This window comes from Lepisma saccharinum, chromosome 3 (assembly GCF_977018435.1).
Source record: "Lepisma saccharinum chromosome 3, izLepSacc3.1, whole genome shotgun sequence".
Classification (NCBI taxonomy): domain Eukaryota; kingdom Metazoa; phylum Arthropoda; class Insecta; order Zygentoma; family Lepismatidae; genus Lepisma; species Lepisma saccharinum.
The window spans coordinates 64,949,761-64,970,388 of NC_139231.1; the positions used below are offsets into that span (position 1 = coordinate 64,949,761).

The following is a 20,628-nucleotide window of genomic DNA, read 5'->3' on the forward strand; positions in this document are numbered from 1 at the left end:
CACCAGTAACATGGTTTCTGTGTGCTGGAGCATTATCGTGGTGAAACAGCACTTTTCGCCGCAACATCCCACGCCGTTTCTCCTTGATTGCTTCGCGTAACTTAGGGATTAGGGCTGCATAATAGTCCCCAGTAACAGTGTGTCCCACCAGGTAGTCAATAAGGAGCACACCCTTCGCATCCCAAAAAATTGTGGCCATAACCTTGCGTGCTGATGCTTGCACCCTGAATTTGCGGGGGAAGGTGAATTGCTGTGCCGCCACTCCATACTCTGTCGTTTTGACTCGGGATCATAGTGGTGGAGCCATGTCTCATCCACTGTCACAAATCTATCACAGAACTGCTTCAGGTCTGCGCCCATCAGCTCCAAACCAGCCCTTGAACATTGAACTCTGTCTTTCTGTTGTTCACGGGATAACATTTTGGGGACCCATCGCGCTGACACCTTTCTGAATCCAAAGTGCTCATGCACAATGGTTTCCACTGAGCCTACAGAGATGTGCATGATGTCTGCTAACTGTTGTACCGTGATTCTTCTGTCAGCCATAATCATGTCATGCACAGCATCAATGTTTTCTGGGGTGGATGCTGTTGTTGGAGGACCAGCCCCAGGGGCCTGTTGACAGCTTTCCCTGTCGCAACGGAAATCGCTGCACCAGCTTCCTACCACCTGGTAGGTAGGAGCCCCATCACCCAACACACTGACCATGTCCTCATGAATCTCCTTTGGGCTTAGCCCCATTTCCTGGAGGTACTTGATGACAGCTCGTTGTTCGGTTTTCTCCATTTTTTAAACTAAGTGCCATCTCTCACACCAAAAACGAGAAAAACAAATTTACTATAGCACCTACGGTTCTGAAATTTTGCATATAGGCATCTAAGACATTAGGCTACAATATCTCCATCATTCATTGCAATTCATATACTTTAAGCATGCCGGGGACAATAATTATTGAATCGCCCTCGTATTATGCAATTTCATACTGGAAGATACTTTTTCTCTTTCATCGTCGTTTTTTCATCTTTCGGCTAATCGCGACGATGAGAATGAATTATGTTTAAATGAATGTGATGACAAGACACTCACAAAGACATATACCGAGTGGCGCAAAAATAACGCATGGTTTTGGAATAAGTGTAGCGTCGTTGATTTTCAAGATGCAAACGTTTTATTAACACCAAAACCATCGGTAAGAAATGCAGTTTGGATAGGTGTATAGTGATGATTTAAGTATGGAAGATGATGTCGGAAAAATTATGTCATTGTTGCTGTCCCCACCACGTAATCTCACGTTTCGGCGATGTCTCTTGGCCCACACGCTGCCCAGATTTATCTGTCTGCTACTTCTTTCTGTGGGGTTCCCTCAATTGATTGATTGATTGATTTGGTGTTTTAAGTCCACTTTATGCACAATAAGGCTAATCGGGACTGGACCTACAGTTTAAAGTGGGATCCTAACCACTTGTACCTCCACCGGGTATCGAACCCATAACCCCTTGAAGGGGGGGGGGGTTCCCTCTAGTCGAAAACCTCGTTTAGTCGACGAGCTGAAAGTTGCCATTCATGAAGGAATTACAGCTGTGCCATACGAAAAGTTGGCAAGAGCAATGCTGAACTTTGAGGAGAGGCTCCGGATGTATGCAGCAACAATGACGTCATCTTTCCATACTTAAATCATCACTGTATACCAATCCAAACTGCATTTCATTACAATGGTTTTGGTGTTAATGAAACTTTCGTATCTTGAAAATCAACGACGTTACACTTATTCCAAACACATGCGTTCTCTTTGCGCCACCCTGTATATACCCAGCATACAACTCGAACCTGACTCTTCTTAAGCCAGACTGTGAATATATCTCTCAACGTGCTGGACCATTGAGCCTGAATGTCCTATCCGATGGCACGATAGGGAAAACATATGCGAAAGTAAGATTGTGTATCCCGTATAACAAGAGGAAGTGATTTCGCTTCTAAAATTCCTTGTCAGCAGCACTGAAGTCACGTAGAAATTATGAATGTCAGAGAGTGTCTAAAATCTCTCGCTTAAAATTCAATCTCGGAGAAATTCGATGCATGCAACTTCAGTTAAGACCTAACACAATTATGCGTTCTACAATTGTACGTTCTAATTGTTTAACGTGATTGTTACAAAAACAGATATTGTACTGCGTATAATTCGACATACAACCGATTCTCAGCTTCTGTAGCAAGTCATGGAATATGAAAACGTTTCAAGAAGGAAACAGTACAACTGCTCTTTATTGCTCTCATTGTAATATTAACTAATGATAGAGAGACGCAGTGGTTCAGTTGGCAGAGCCTCTGATGCTACACGGAAGTCTCCCTGGGTGGATGATGCACAGATTCGCCATTTTGGAAAATCAATGATATTCTCTTAAACTTAATTATTTTAATTATTCACTATTCGTTCTAAATTCTAAAAACATGGGTTAGAAGTGGTAATTGTATCAAGACGTAGCCATCTGTTAAATTGGCTATGGACTTTAAACCTCAGCTAATTGTCGATAAAGTAGAAATTGAATAAAAGTTGCTACTTATCATTTACTTGATAACCCATTAAGAATGGCCGCCAATAATAATATACTGTTAGTAAAATAACATGTCTACTGGTTGCTGCAACCAATATACAGAGTGTTCCACAATGATTATCAAGGTTTCCCTTATATGTGGAGTACAAGGACAAAGCTTATATGGGAATAAAGAGCAATCCAATGTAGTCCAATGCTTCTTGGAACACGCCTTGGAAGTCCAGAACTCTTCCTTTTGCAGACACACCCAGTTGTTTGAAACTTACTAAACCATCGACGAAAGTTGTTATCGGATGCAGGATCACTTCCAAATCGACGTCGAAAAGCTCGCTGAACTGAAAAAGCAGAACCACACCTTGCAAATTCAATGACCCAAAAGGACTTCTGCAGTGAAGTCGCTATCTTGTAATACAATTACGCCGCTGTGACTGATGGGAAACAAATGATAAGCGCTCAGGGTAACAAACTTTCATAGCAGTTCTTATTATACAGTCTTAGAAAAAAATACCTGGGCCACGGGACGTAGAATTTCGTAACGTCTTAAAGCCTGTTGTTTATGCAACCCAAATAACAAAATATTCGCTTAAGTTTGTCTGGTGATTCTGAGTTCTCGGGAAGGATTGAGCTTTGATAGCATGAGTCATATGACTCGTGCCCCAGCCACAACAAACAGCTGGGTGCTACGATGCCTCCAGAAGAAAATTTCAGGAACTGGTTTTTTGACAAGAGCTACTCGTAAGGAAATACTATTCTTTCAAGTGATATTAGAGTCATTGTCAAGAAGGTTCGCTGAAATGATGGTTCTCATCACAGACCACATGCCACACGTTAATTGTTTAAGTCCAGTTCATGCACTGGACCTACAGATTAAAATGGGATCCGAACCAAATGCCTCTCTATTTGGTATTGAATTCGGAAGCGCTTCATTACATGGCGAAGACGTTACCACTACGACATCAGAGAGGCAATGGAACCCCTTGAGAAATAGATAAGCGAAAATTGCTACGTGACAAACCATATTTGCCCGTAAATTTTAAAAATAAGACAATATTTTGTACTGACAGTTTCGAACCGTGGGAGAGGCATATATTTTTTTGTACCATCGTCCATTTCACGAGTTTATAATTCTTCCTCCCGGAAAGGGGGAAGTAAGTGGTAGAAGAAAAGCGAAGTAAAATAACTGAAACAGAAATAAAAGGAAAAAGCGAAATAAATTTTATTCATAATATTCTGCAGTCACTTGAGTTGTATTCACGGGATGCTATCTTTAAAGAAATCCGTGGTCTCTTCCTTGTCTTTTTCGCTTTCTTTGTGCTCTTGCTTCCCCCGTCACGATTGGTCTAAAACTAATTAATGCGATGTTAATTAAACAATCCAAACAACGAAACAATGCGCAATCAACTGCACAAAACAACATTCCAAATGTTTTCGAATCGGAAAACAATTGAGATGCTGTAAAATGACTTAAGATGCAGTAATAAAGTGGGAATTCGGTACCGTATAGAATTAAACCAGTAGAGATGTTCGATTTGATTGGATGTTTGTTATTTAGATTTGCTATTCTTTCACTTTTGGCAAATAGCGACGATGAAGATGAGTGATGCTATGATGAAATTGATGAAGGGACACTTATCAAGGACACCCACGCCCAAGTCGAGATTCTAACCAGGGACCCATGGCATCGTAGCGCTTCTCTAACCACTCCTCCATGGAGTGGACATTATACCATATTTTGTGTGCTCAATTGGGATCAATCAATGGAATGAATAGGCATATTATATGATTAATAAATTCATATCATAATACCACGTCATATTATTCGGCACGAAGAAACATCAGAGACATTCAATCTTGCATTTTTGCCTTTCAACTAATTCTTTGAATTCAGGTTAATCACAACAATAAGATAAATTATGAAGCAAATGATAGTGAATGTGGGATATTATTACGAATTACCTGACAGAAACAACATTAAGCAGGCTCGGTGGTCAAGCTCATTAAGTGATTGACATTCGATATCGTCGCCAAAGTTCCCGGGTTTGAGTACCGTCCTTGTCGGGGGTGTTTGACTATTTCGTCATCAATTTCATGTAATGGCCACTCGTCCTTATCGTCGCGATCATCGAATAGGGAATAAAAATTATAAAAATAAATACGATGGTTGTTGAGTTGGTGTTTTTTAAGTCCACTTTATGCACAGTAAGGCTAATCGGGACTGGACCTACAGTTTCAAGTGGGATCCGAACCACTTGTGCCTCCACCAGGTATCGAACCCGGGACCCCTTGATTACAAGGCGACGACGCTACCACTGCGCCATCGGGAAGGCCCTAATAAATACGATGGAAGAGTACTTATTTCATCTCTCACGAAATCTCCTACAAAACCGGAATATATAAAATACATGTATATTAATTCACATACATTTTCGATTTCTATATTTAACTAATCGAGACCGAGAACGGGAGAGCAATTTTCAATTCGAGAAACCGAGAGACGGAGAAACTGTCAAGTCTCGTTTCTTCTTGGCACCTCCGTAATCGAGTTGTTCTGTTTGTCATTGGCTTTGTATTGGCAATTATTGTCATTATTCTTCCCCTGCAGGTAAACCATAACGATGAATTATGATGAAATGAAGCAGATAAAAGAGCAAGAACAAGAATGTCATGCCTGTTCGGGACTCCTTATGTAACGAGATTTGAAATTCTGGAGAAGGCGTCCGTGTTTCGCTTGGTTATCTCTTTCCTCTACTTCTCTTATATTATCATACATGTATAATAAAAATGGATCTGATACGATATGTTGCGATTCATAATTGTGCTGGTTAGATGCTACAGATGTGAACTCCAACCTGCAACATATTATTCCCTTTTGTTTCGTATCTGGTTGAACATGAAATGTTCTTACACTGTGACAATTTCTTTCTTAGTTTTGGTTTGGTGCACAGATATGCTAATCTGGACTCGACCTTCTGTTTAAAGTGGGATACTAACCACTATGTGCATTCACCGTGTATCAAACCCGGGATCCACTGATTACAAGGCGACGACGTTATCACTACGCCATCGAGGAGGCCCCATGACAAAATGTTATTCACTCGATCTCCACCATAATTTATTTCAGCATTTACATTTTCGTTTTCTTCTTCTTTTTCCTTTTGTTAACTACTCTTATACAACTTTTTTTCCGTCTTCGAATTTCTTCTTGTTTCAGGAAAAAATATTACATGCAGGCTGTATAAAAATCCCCCGTTCAAATAGATAAAACGTTCACTCTCGAGAACTAATTTACATGTTTATCACTAACATAACCATTAGGAAGGAAACTATTGAAATGTTAACTGATATAACTGCAGATGAAACAATACTTACAGCCACTGACGAAATATCTATTCTTGTGTAGCCTCACAGACAACAAGTATATGGTGAGTCATTCACTCTTGCTGACTACGGGCGAAGGTCACTGAACTAAAGGGTGGTGGCAAGCAAGCAGGCTTCTGCTCTACCAAAGATGAGGTCACGTGTTCCAGTTATCAATGGCGTACGAAATAAGGAGGAACACAGCTATCTGACGTATGTTTTGGTCCCGTAATTGCACGTAGAACACTTTATCGTCGTGGCTTTGAAGTTCCCTCAGGGCACTCCTACGTAAAGGCTTCTCAGCTAGAAGGATATCTTCCCCATTGAGTGGAGGAAAAGTGGGTGCGTATAGAGGTCCTTCAACTTTCGTATTCTTTTTCATTTCAGAACCCGTGCTGTATCGTCGACTTAATTCAATCTATCCGATGTAGGTTTTAGGTTCTGTTTCTGTTCGGTTATTTCACATTGTCTTCCTGCTTATGTTATTCGCGACGAAGGTTCTGGATTCGATAATCTGGACAATAACGGGATTGTGTTGGTTTGTTGATTGGTGTCTTAAGTCCACTTTATGTCCTGTTAGGCTAATCGTGAATGGACCTATAGTTTAAAGGGGGATCCGAACCACTATGTTCCTCCACCGAGTATCGAACCCGGGATCCCTTAATTACAAGGCGCCCACGATCCCACTGCGCCATCGGGGATTGTGTTCGAAACGAATGAATCAAATTTGAGTGATGTGATATGCAACCATTGGAAGACTATTGAAAGAAAAGCTATGGGAGCCTGGCAGTTTTTCTACTGCAGACAGGAAACCATAAACATGGAAGAGAAGTTTATATTCTATGAAACCTGACGCTATGTGCTCGAATACTGGCTAAATATAATCCATAGAGGCATAGCAACGTTAAACAACCTCTTATATGATACATATAGGTTTAAGAAGGTCGAAATACAAAGATTGTGTGCGCCTCACTGATGGCGTAGTGGTAAGGCCTTGTAATCAAGGGGTCTGGGGTACGATACCAGGTGATCGCACATAGTGGTTCGGATCCCACTTTAAACTGTATGCACTTCAGATTAGTCTATCTGTGCCGTTGACTCAGTCGGTAACGCGTCTGACTACCATGCTATAGGCCCCGGGTTCGATTCCCGGCCGGTTCAAGCCCGGGAACTTTTCTAACGTTGGAAGCGGCCCCAGCGCCCACCCAGCGTCGAATGACATGGGTACCTGGGGGAAACCCTGGGGGTAAAGGCGGTCAGGGGCGTGATGCTGATCACATCACCCCCACTCACGAACGAATCAAGAAAGTGTGGGGCGTTACCCCCACACCCCCTATACGCCTTCATGGCGTAGCGCCAAGCACAGGTGAGAACTTTACCTTTTTTTTTGCATAAAGTGGACTTACAACAAAATTTAAACTTGCGATAAAGATTATGATAAGGTATTAAAGAATTGGGTCTAACACATTTTTTTATTGTTTACCAATGACATTGTTAACTAATATTCTTAATTTCAGTTTCAAGATGAAATCGGCTACGAAATAAAAGGAGTGGGTTCATATTTCTGTTACAAAATTCCACTTTTGTAGTAGACCTGTGCCACACTAAGTTGTGACAATAAACAAATCTGAGACACTTTCAAAGTATTAAATTGCTATCTACGTATTTGGGAAAAATCTTTCAATATAATACTTTTTTTGGGTGCGTCAAATCATAGTATTTAATTCCTGTTTTAGCAGCTTTAAGAAACCTGATTTTTTTTGGGGGGGGGTTACAAATGCCCTTTCTGCTCCCGTCAAGTTACGCCTATGACAAACAGGAATTCAAAGTAAAAGACTGTCCCGACTAAATCGGGAGACACGTCTGATAGATTTACAATTGGGAAAATCATAATTAAGCGTGTAGTTGAAAACAACCTATTTTCATATATTGCATGCCGCTCTACTTTTTCTGCAATGTGGATCAAGAACTGGGGACGTGGAGAAGCACAACACTCCACATAACCAATAGTCACGTGACCGTCTTTGCTTTCCTGTCATGTTGACCTTCGCGTGGAACACATTTCTCGGTGTTCAGACAGGCAAAATCACCCGATCATCGAAGGGTGCAATATGTGTTGCCTACCCTCCTGCATTACTTGCTCCTATTAAAGCCTTATGGGGAAAAACTTTTTTCCATGACTATACATGTACGATATAAACATTCACTTTCGTATGTTGCAATATACCAACTACTTGAAACCCTGATAATCATTTTGGGACACGCTGTATTTTATCAAACGAGAATAGGAATACTGTAAACGTGTTCCTCTTTTCAAATATGCTAAATATGTATTTTCTCTCACTATTTCGACTTCATTCTGGGAATCTACTTCGTATGTTTGCAAGCAGGATATCACAGCTGTAATTCTCATCTTTGTCCCTCAGCTGCAGTTGTTTGAGGAGGGAGGCAGAAAGAGAGAGAGAGAGAGAGAGAGAGAGAGAGAGAGAGAGAGAGAGAGAGAAAACTGCCTCCAGATTCTCCGACAACTGTCACGACATTTGCCGAAGTGTTAGCCTGAGTGCAGTGTGGCGAGTTAATTCCACCCTGGTGCAGTAACTTGCTTTAACTTTAATTGGCCGGCTCCTGGTTGGGAAATGCGACTTCGCAGCAAGCAAATTATCCAGCTGTAAATCGGGTGGGTGACTCTCCGGTAAGGAACATAGATGGCATGATTCCCACCTCTGTTTCTTTCGGTGCGTTTTCCTGCGAAGAAATTGGGTTTCTTAACGAACTGTCTTCCCTGTTTTGTCTCCCTTCAATTAGACTACCTGCTCACATGAGCGAGTTAAACACTCATGGCGGTGTCTTCATGCCTTGAAAAGATTTGCCAAAAGACGTCGCTCGGGGTAGAAGAGACGAAGTTGTTTTTTTCATAAAGTTAACTGAGAAATTCCTGGGGTAGGGTTCAGGTTATCACCACCTCGATTCCTGGAGGAACACACTCCCAAGGCTGATGCGACCAAGCAGTGGAAACTTCCCAGAGAGTGCCCCATACATCTCGAGGACATTCATTATAAATTAAGATCTTACAATTACTACCAGCATTTCTTTCAATTAAACCGATAATTATTTTCACCTGAAGTTTATTGTCTGCTGTTAACAAACTTTTGAAAATCTATTAAATACATAACAAAGTTCCTTCAAACGATTCTGTATAGTTCAATTATACAGGGTGTCCGAGAAGTTCCCGTACCCCTAGGTTTGAGTATCACAGAAACAATCAGTGTAATTTTAGTTGCGGTATTGGTAACATTGCTTTCATGGTCACAAACATGGGCCGGGATGACATCACGATACTTGTTCGGACCATATTTTTTTTGACGACTATGTGAATGGACATTCTTATTTACACATGTTGCAAACGTGATTATTACCTCAGCTGCAAAATAAAGGAATCATGGATCGTGTGTGTATACAGCAGGACGGGGCTCCAGCCCATTTTGTTCTTCAGGTGCGTGATTTCCTTAATGAACAATTTCCGTTGGATTTGGCGTGGTTCTCCAATATCTCCATCCTATTCAAATAGCCCCCACGAAGCTCTGATTTTACAACACCAAACAACTCATTGTGGGGAAGAATCGAGTCATATGTCTCTCATCGTCGGTAGAGGACAGATGAAGAATTGCGCGAAAGTGTGAAGGAAGCCTTTCTAAAGATAACTCCTGAGATGCTCCGCAACATGTCAAAGAGGATATGGAGACGCATACATCTGTGTATACAGCACGATGGAGCACATACAGATCCACTGGATGCATATTTCGTATATATACGTACTGAACTATAGTTTGTACTAAATAAATAAACTACAATTACACTGACATTGTTCTCTGTGATACTCAAACCTAGGGGTACAAGGACTTCACGGACACCCTGTACAGTGCCTTTCTCCGTCGAGTAGCCCGCGGAACGGCAGTCAGCGCGGCGGAAAGTAAAATTGCTTCTGCCGGCAAACAGAATGCAATATCCGCGTAACTGGGGCAGCTAGCTATGTAATGAAATTAGTTCGTACAACCACATTGACAGTTACAATTAAAATGAGTAAGTACCTTGTTACACGAGGTGCTGGAAATCATGCCCCCTACATCCACACATTTACGGCATTTTTAAAGGAAATTTTCACTAACATGTGTCAGTTTCTCTTCCAAAATTGCTTCATTTTCCCTCCTGATATTTTCTTTCAATTCTTCTAATGTATGGTTTCAGATTTGAAAGCTTGGCAGCTCGCCACGCAGACGTCATGAAAATGCATTTTTCTTGTGCAAGGCGCCGGAGGGATTTCTGATCGTACTTCAACGTTTCTCCTCTTATCAAGAACAGACCCTCATTATCTCAATTTGTTCACAAGAATCCGATCACTGTCTCTGTGTGAAACAGGAACATCTGAGAATTCGGTAAATTTTCCGTATCCGGAAAACGCCTGAAACTCGCTATTTATGTTACTTTCCATATTCCTACTTACGTATTCTGCATTGAGAAACATTGCTGAAGGTGGCATTTCGCTTTTTTCACGGAAGTAATATATATTTTCGACGTATGAAGTAAGTTTTGTTCGTTTCTTTTTCCCTTCGGTAACACGCTAAATGGCGGTCACAGTTTCACTTCCGTAGTCTGCATGCAGTGTTTCCACCCCCACTCCACCCAAAAATATCTACGTAGCCGCACAAACCATTGACGCATAGCCCCACGAACCATTCATACATATCCCCACGAACCATTTCCGGTAAGGTTAGGTTAGGTCACGTTTAGGTTAGAATAGTTAAAAATTGGTTTAGAAAAAAATGCTTAGCCCCACACACCATTCTCGCATAGCCCCACAAACCATAAAACACATAGCCCCACGAACAATTGGACACATAGCCCCACGAACCATTGACACATAGCCCCACAAACCATTTGCGGAAACGTACCTTCTTCAATTACAAAACACTGACCGGGATTACGTCATCACACACAGGCAACATCCAGCTGGAAGAAAATGGATGCAACAGCTTTCGTGCATCGGTCACACATTTATATCGCAAAATACATGATTTACCGGCAAAATTCAATGAACGATGCGAGAAAACACTTCCCCGAACTTCCACAAGTCTAAAGAAACTGCATTCGGTAAGTAATTTCTCCTGTAAATTTTAAGAAATCCGTTTTCCGGATACGGAAATTTTACTGAGAATTCTGCTGCGACACGTATTTTAACTTCTCTACAACAATTTGTAATGACGTAAGAGTCGTATATAAAAATTCTTTCTTTCAAATTGTACAGATAGCGTGGCATTATTAGACTGTAGAATAGCACCATTAACACGTAAACTAAAACAAAACAATCTAAAACACCTGTTAACACCTTAACACTTCACAAACACATGCAAACTGGACACCAGCGATCTGGATGCGGAAGCACTGACGCGTTCAGTGCCAAGGTCAACGTACAGCTGTGAGTCTAAAAATTACCTCAGACGCCCTCCTACTGACCGGCGTGTCAGCCGCCGATCCACGGACGATTCGATAATGAAAGACACTGTACATTTAAATGCTTTGATCTTAATTTTCAAAACCTATAACAACATCAATTTCACCAGTCTTACAAATTATACCTAACGAACTCCATAACAATAAATTTATGGCGTGTGTGAACCTGCAATAACTATGAAATATGGGTGACACTAACAGAAATGTTGCCCCTTATTTACCAAAAGCCCCACCCATTACCTGGGTAATCAAGTGTAATCTAAGATATACATATTGTTCCATTTGCTTGGATAACTCTCTCCAAAGCGCTGCGACGCCAAGGGTCCCGGGTTCGAATCCCGGTCGGGCTTCGTTGTTTGTGAATGTCCATTCATCAATTTCATCATTTCATCACTCATCCCCATCTTCGCAAATTAGCCAAGAGGCACAAAACGCGAAGTAAAATAAACTAAATCAAATCAAATCAAAATCAAACTCTCTCCAAAGATGAAGTTCTTCATGCTGCAATGTCGTGAGCTTCGCGAGGGAGGATCTTACAGATCAATCAACTCCCTTTCCCGGAAATTATCATCGTCCATTTCAAATTAGAAAACAGCAAGAAACTTATTATTTTGATATTCAGTAGGAGAAATATAGTTTACTATTTCATATTTCAGAAAAAAGAAAAAAGACAACTAGGTCCAACACTTGGCTGTAGATGAAGGTCAGAACTTTTTTTTTATTTTTGCAATATGTTACCATCTAATCCAGAAAGAAATAAATGGCTTCGTAACTTTTCAGAATTTCGAAAATTGGATTTTTTCGTCAGAGGCCGCACAACATAAATTTCATGACTAAAATATCTATCAAAATTTCAAATATCTTCTTAAATAACTTGGGAAAAAGTTAAAAACAAAATAAAATAACAGTTAATTTCAATATTTCGTCTTTACGACTTGAAATATCGGACAGAATCATTTATGCTGAATATATACTTATTTGGTGTATCGAATAGAAGAAACTCCCCAAGAAAATGATAATAAATTCGTAATATACACAATTTACTGTTGTTGCTTTAAAATAACAATTACGTAATAATAATATTGTTAATTGCTTAACTGGTATTAGTATTTCTACTATAATTTTATATCAACAATCTGATTCCTAATACAAAAACTTTATGGCGACATCTGTGAGTAATTTTGCACTTTAAGAAATGCACACTTTTCCAAATGTTACGTGACCGTCCCGAAATATTTGAAGTTTAGAAATCGTTCATGTAGCACTTGAGTGTTGTGTTAGCTGAGAGTTACCAATTTTATAACAGTTCCCTCCACCATTAAAAACACTGTGCTGAAGTTTTAACATTCTGGCTACTTTTTATTGACAGATTGCTCGCTTATATGACCTAATTAAGTTCATCACTCAGAAGTAAATACAGGGTTTACCGAAACAACACTTATACAAATGTAAAACCTGTTTTTTCTCTTAACATTGAATCAGGGTTGTTAGTCATCCAGGAACGCATACATTCTAATGGATTCTGTTGGGTTCCGTAACAGGACCGAAATATTTTCTCTCGCACAACTTAAATTAGGTCCAATTTGCGTATTGTTTCATTTCAATACGGATCTTGGACCGTATTTGAACTGATCCGGAAAAAAAGTTTCCTTGACCGTATTTAAATTGATCCGGGAAAGAAGGTGTCGGGACCGTTTTTAAATTCATCCAAAAAATAGGTTTCTGAACCGTATTTAAATCTATCCGAAAAACCGGTTCCTGGTCCGAATTGAAATACTGTACAGACAAAAAGTTTTTTTACGGTCTATAACCCAATTACCCAATTATGCTTGCTGATTTTCTCTCCTGGACCGGAATTGAATTTTATTTAAAATTCCTGGACCTTTCACAAGCCTGCATTAAATATTAAAATGCTTTTATCTGAAAGTAAGATTTAGCACATTCGTGGGTCTGCCGTCTACGTGCTAAGAACATAACGTCACAAATGCCTACATGTAAGTTACAACAGAAAGTCACAAATCAGAAATGTAACTATGGTTGGCAACTCTGTCTCGACCGATGCGCTGTATGAACATCACAACATGCACCTTCTAGTGCTTCACTGTCATAATTCCAGGATCCCGTCCAATAAGGTTACAATACCGCAAGTATTGCTCTTGGCAGACCCACGCAGATTACGCATTGATTACATGGTAATGATATTTTCTTTTGTACGGAATGAGATTATCGGAACGATATGCATAGGGCTGCCTGTGAAAACAGATGTAGCGGATGCAAGTTATGAGATATTAGCATACATATCGCATCGGATTCACGTTGCATCGAAATGTCTTGCACAACGCCGCATCGGACGAAATCAGAGTGGATGGATATCACACCTACCACGGCAATAGGTGGTGACTTTAAACTTGAATCGCCTAATGCTGAGAGATCCCGAATATGTGGGAAGGATCCATGGACAATTCTAACAATACTTTGTTCGTATGATTTGGTTCTTGTAATTTATCGTCACTTTTCTGCCAATTTTGGCTAATCGCGAGGATGAGTGATGATATGATGAAATTGATGAAGAACGCTCACAAAGAATATCTATATCAAGACAAATATTCGATGCTAGGCCTTCTGGCGTCATGGTGCGCTGTGCTAACCACTCCGCCGTCGACAATACTTTGTTCGTGTTTCGAAAATATGTATATACAGTCTCTCAGGTATGGAGGAAGTTGGACCACAAAGGGTTGCCGATAGTTTTCTTGAGAAATTATAAAATGCAAGCTAATAACAATAATAATAATTCGGCAGAAATTTTTCTCGGGGAAGTGAGATCGTTTATCTGATATATAATTAGTATAGTAAAATACTAATAAAATGGAGTTATTACTACATATTTATTATTCATAGCACAACATTGAATTATAGATTTATTACCAATTTATTATTATTATTATATCATGGGAGAGACTCTTCTGCATGAATTATTAGTTTTAGACGCTGGGTAGGTGATAATTTATTTTTTAGTTAATTGATAATATATTTTTGAGTTTTAAACCACACTTGATTTTAACTAATCAGCAACTTATTGTCAGTCAAGCCGATGCCCCGCTCTCCGCACTTCTACTTAATCCATCTCACGTATGCCTTATTCGTGTTTTCCTTCTGACAGTTTCCCCTCCCCCTACAACCCTTCTCCAGAACGAGTGAATAAAATCCCAGCGCTTTCATGGCTCCTCGGCTAAATGTTCTCCCCTAATATTGATCCGGGCAATTGAAAGCTTTGTAGGTCCGACACGTAGCCCGAATCTGGCGCTCCTTTCGAACGCATTTGGGTCCGCAACGATTGGCCTCCCCTCGGGCAAAAATCACCATCGCTTTTTTTTTTCCTCCCTTCCTCTTCGGCCTGCGTTCCCGTTAATGGCGTCGCTACGAAATCACTGTGCACTTAGAAATGGGTTCATTATCTTGCTCCTATTTGTAACGCGTAGGAAAACCCATGGCGAAAACGCTGCAGCGAATATGGCGGGTTCTAATACTAGGAGACTCGGAGCACACTGTAATTGTGTGAAATCAGTCCTCAGTGCTTATAGCATTGACGTCAATCTCACGCTCACTTCCAACAATTATCCATTATTTGCAGTCACGAAAAATTTAGAGTTGTTGATTGATCGATCTTTTTAAATTATGGACACATCAGCATCTAGACCGTCTCCCAATAAAAGAATAAACCATTTAACTAAAGCAAAATGAAACCTGGACTCTTAATAATAAAACGAATCGACTGTTCAAAAGCATTCTCACTTAATTTCTAAAACTTAAAACTCCTTACTTAAGATTTGTAACACGCAGGAGATGTACTAGGTAGAAATTTTGGCGAGAAATGCAAGCTCGACCAGGATTCGCAGCCGGATCTCCGGACATACCGTGTCATTGCTCTATCAACTGAGCTACCGAGCCGGCCTAAAGCAGCGACAGCGAAATATCAGGCGACGCCAGGGCTGGCTCGGCAGCTTAGATGGGAAAACTATGACACGGTATGGTTTTCCCATCAGAAACCCAACTCTCCATACCAAGGTTAGAAGCTAAGGCTCTAAAGGGGCACTCAGCACATGTATTAACAAAAACAGGACAACACACCCACACAGAGGGTTAAACTGGCTGAAAACGTATGAATTATTTTTAAAAGTTTGACACCAACCCACCCCCCCCCCCTCCCGCCTTAGGGTTTGAATTTTCAAGGGGTTCGAACTGTGCGTTGTTGTCAGTTTATACATTATGATAGTATGTATAAAGGGGGAAGGTAGTCTCCCGCAAACATTTTGGTCAATGACAAAATTTAAAGTCATTGACGTAGTCCCGAATTTGTTTGCTCCCTTTTTGTAAGGAAAAGTAGCAGAGAGGCCTTAGTAAAAAAAAATCACAAAGAATACAATGACGTATATAAGCAGTGATGACGGCCCCAAACAGAATATATAAACTTGTTAATTAAATTTTGTACCGACCGCTGGGAAAACATTCCTTTCCTACTCTGTCTCCAACTTAAATTATTTCCTCGTAATGCTGCTTTGCATCCAAGTCATGTAACTTTTCAAAATTATTCAGAATAACACAAATCCGACCTTAAATAATTGGATAATCAAATTGAAGATCTTTCACTTCACTGTTTACTAATGCCAATACTTGTTAATAAATTTAATCCCCTGAATTTCAGGACAACTTTCGAGTCATCTATACTGCCTTACGCGAATGGAGTCTGCTGAAGCTCATGCTTCTGGCCCATTTCTGTCACTTCCTTCTTCCTCTGCTCCGAACATCGTTGCCTGGCTGCAGTGTTGCCAGTAGCATAATAGTGATTCTCATGAACAGTCAGTCCGTATTGTCCTTAAATTCTATATAAAATTCATGTTAGATTGGAACATGCAGTATAAAATGTGTCACTATAGTTAATAAAATGTGAACATTAGCTACTTCGCGACAAGGTCTTTGATCGACTGAGTTCTGGTGATAACATTTCGCAGTCAGTAAAGAATCTTATCTCCAGTTAGTTAAGAGCTTTATTGAACAATACTCACTGTAACGAACCCCATTTTTTTATGTTTCTAAGTATACGTCACACATTTCTCAATCGAATATTCTGCCAGACAATTCGGAGGAGAACAAAAGACTGGCAACACTGGGTGGCGAGGGCAGGTAGATAGGAAGGTTACAACAGTTACACTTTATTTATTCTTAAGGTGAGCGGTAGAGCATGGCCTTCACGTGCCTATTAAAACGTGACAAACTTTAAGGGAGATTTCAGACCGAATCGACACATGTAGCTTGGAACGAACCAATTAACAGCAACGGTTCACACAGTAGCGACATTGCAGGCCACACAACCCTGAGTTCGATTGGTGAAATCCTCTAGCGACACGTGTAACTTGTCGCTTGGGTGTGAAATCTTCCTAAATCTCGAACTGTCTTCATTTCAAAGGCCACTCTTTCGATTAGAACTAGTTTTATGTGCGTTTTCGTTGCCTAAGAATACTAACACAACTGTTTATCATTTGTCTCTTTCCAGGAGAACATCCTGCCGCAATGCAACATGGGAAAAACAGTGCAACGTCACAACTGACAGGAACATGGCGGAATCTATCGCCGTGGCTGTTCGTGAGCATCTGGGCCCCAGCGGCGTCCACAAGGACAGCAATAGTCGCCTTTCTTCTGCCTGGAACGGCCGCAATCTTCCTCACCTTGACGGAGGCCATCGTTGGATTTGCGGACACGTAGGAAACAGCAACAGGACCTTTGTGGACTGAAAACAAATCCTGCTCTGATGATCACCGTAGGTGTTTGACGGATAATCACAAGGTGACGCTCTGTTGTCGAGTGTAACTCGGGACTGTCACAATGTCAACATCCCCCATGTGGACGTGTTTTACAAAATGGGACATCAAGAAGCATGTTTTTAGTGTTATGAGTTAAGTACACAATACATAAGTCCTAATGTTGTTTAATTTTTTGATTGCGAATTGGGGTGACTTCAAGACATGAGGTTTACGATGCGAGGGCTTCTGTGTACATTCTCTCCCCAAGTGTGTCAAGTGAAGTCACTTTCGGTATCGATAGCTTTTGCATCAATTTGTGGTACTTACTGTTTATGAAGATTGGGCGAAGACGGTCCTGGAAAAATATATTGTTTGTACAGTGTCTCCGTACGAAGACTTCTTAAGAATTAAAAAAAATCCGGCATCAGGATTTGATGATGAATATGAAAAGGGGCTACTAATTGAAGACTGTAAGAAATCTTCAGAAGTGTGTGTTTTGGAGAAAAAAATCTGAGTTTTTTTAAAAACAAAAGTGTTCCTTTACACCCACCGTAAAGAAAAGTTACTTTTCACGGTTCTCCTTTGAGAAGAGTTACCGATTTAATTTCCTTTATTGTATTTTGAACATACATCAGAACCGACTTGCAAGAAAGTGAAAACGAGGTGTTGTTGAATTTTTTGCAGAAACCCCATAAAGTGAGATAAGTGATAGTGTATATTTTGCTCACGTGGTAGAGACATAGTATGGAACTGTTGCAAAGATTAAAACTAAAAAAACAAAACTAAAACTATTACTGAGAATGAACAAATAAGCAAGTTTTAAATAAAAGTTCAGCCAAATAAACTTCCTTCAAGTTTTAGTCATGCCGCCAAAGAGTAAGGATTTTTGTCCTTTTTAACCGTACGTCAGTAAGCAAAGTTGGCCATCTGAAAATGATAGCATTACCAGTTACGATGTTATTTTTTAAAGAGAATGTTAGGAAATTATATATATATAAGATGCTGATATACGAGTGTTTTTTTTTTTCTGCAGAGCGCTGGTCGTGTAAGTTTTGGTTGAACTATGAGTGCTAGTTGTGGCGGAGGATTTTTCCTTAATGATGAATGAATGATGCAACTACAACCATCAATACCTAATTTCTTATAGTAGAAGTTACAGTTTTTCGGACTGTCATCCTTCAGGTTCAGCTATTCCTCTTTCTCCCTCTCCCCTCACCCCCAAAATCCAACTAAAATCGTCAAGTTGCATTGACCGCTGTGTGAAGGTTTGCATAGCTCGGCGCTCAAACTCCCCCAATGTGTCTGCGGTATGACTCGGATTCACTTGTTGTATTTTATTAAAAAGTCACGGTGTTACAGTAAACAGGTACTATTTATGGCTCATATATACTAATTTCAGTTGTGTAGATTTTATTTAAACTTTTCCCTGTGGTGAAACCATGGTTAGAACGCTGCAAAAACAGTTGGGGAGGAAAACATTACTCTACGTTACAACTTAAGTACTTTTATCAACATGTTCGGTCTTCTGGATATAGTAAATTGACTTGAAACCTTGCCTTCTCTTGTGTTACTTGAATAATTTCAGGACAAGTGATGATAATAGTTGATCTACAAATCAGTACCACTATAATTTCTAAATTTCTTCATGTTATAGGCTACTCCCACGAAACAGTCATCTTCAAATTAACAACCCGGAAAATATTTCCTCTTCACCCACTCCGCAATGTGATGATCGAGTACGTTTCTGTTTCATGTACAAAGTTTGAAACTGGTTACATCGAAGTGCAAAATATCCAAACCCCTCTATGTTTTTGTTTGTACAACTGAGTCCAATATTATCAGTAATACCTGTTAACACTCACTGTTTTGGGTTACATCGAACCACTTTCTCCCGATGTTCTTTGCACAGTACACTCGATTGAACTGTTATGAATTTCGAACTGTTACTTATGCTAAGCAAACATGTCTACTTCAGAAGCATCTTAATATCATGACACTTGGAATTTGGTTATCATGTTGACGTCACAAATCCTGGTATAAATTGTACCTTGAAATGAGTTATGTTAGTGCTTCAAATTACACAATCAACATGACTATAAATTTCCAACACAAATTAACTCTTGGAATACATTTCCGTGCTGCCTTTAACCGTTAAAAATGCACAACAATGTGCACTGGTAAACAATCATATATTCTCCTCTCGACACTTTTCAAGACTTAGTTGGGTTTAGCTTCGTTTACTCTGCCCTGCGTTATATAGTTCTATTTAAGTTTCTTTTTAATTATGTGGTACTATTTTTATTAAAAACTGTTTTAGAGTTCGGTGTTTATAAAAAAAACAATCCTGCCACATCTTTCACAACATGAAACCAGTTGGAAAGGCTCAAAGTTATGACCCACAATGTTACTCTTGTTTTTCACCCTGTACTATAATGAAGGAACAGTAAATAAAATACTTTCAAAGATGAGCTCTCTTCTTTCATTGTTTTCTTATGCAGCAACAGGAGGCGGAAGGCAGTAAGTGTAATCAGGCTTTCAGAGAAAGTATACACCTTTTATTTGAAATGTATTTTCTACAGTTTTATCTAGCATGTCACTATTCAAATTTCAGGAAGGAAATTCAGTGATATAAAGAGATTAAGTGTTGTTAATATCAGCCTCAAGACGCAGATTCAACTATCAGGATCGTTGGTTTCCAGACAAGACAAATATCGTATACTGTAAATGATATTAATAGCTTGACAGAAATCTCAATTAGTCGTACAGTCATGAACGCTTATGGATTGAAAATATTATATTGACTCTCATGAGGTTGTTAAAACCTATCCGTGTCTGTACAAACCAAACACGCACCTACAGTGTGTGCAAAATACTATTTTATGCATTCACTACTTAAGCACAGAACAATACATACCTGGTTAGTCAAAAAGGAGGAGTAGATTTCAAAATGTTATTTCTAACAAACCATAGAGGACAGGAATATAATCCGCACATCATTGGATAGAGGAAGGTTCCAAGTTTGAAATTTGCTTATGACGAGGCGGCTGTTTGTTCAATGTACGGCGGAATTCACGTTGCCCTTGCACAGTAGATTCATACGTTGCAAATTTTAGCTCACACAACAACTTTCCTGTGGCGTCGTCATTTACCCGCAAAAAAAAACATCATTGTTAGTGCACGAACGAAACCAATTGTAGTACAGTGGGATCCATAAGTATTGCTCAGTATTTCGTTGGTTCTTATCTTCATCCTACGTATTTTATAGGTCTGTATTTTTACGTGTACTGGTTCAAAGATTGTAAGCAGATTGTTTGGTGTTTTGTGTCAGTTCTTGAAATTCTCATTGCATAAAACAAAGGGAGTAAACGTGGTGATGGACAATTTGCTTGGTAATACTTATTGATCGCACTGTA

General features: G+C 39.8%; 1 protein-coding gene across 1 annotated transcript in view; it reads left to right on the forward strand.

Annotated features, from left to right (window-relative positions):
* LOC145985092 (neurotrimin-like) overlaps window positions 1-19,672 on the forward strand; it is a 548,487-nt gene extending 528,815 nt beyond the window's left edge. Inside the window, exon 5 of the mRNA XM_083118687.1 lies at window positions 16,969-19,672. Within this exon, the coding sequence (XP_082974813.1) occupies window positions 16,969-17,177 (209 nt within the window). The 3' untranslated portion in view covers window positions 17,178-19,672. The remainder of the gene's footprint in view (window positions 1-16,968) is intronic.
* The last annotated feature ends 956 nt before the right edge of the window (window positions 19,673-20,628 follow it).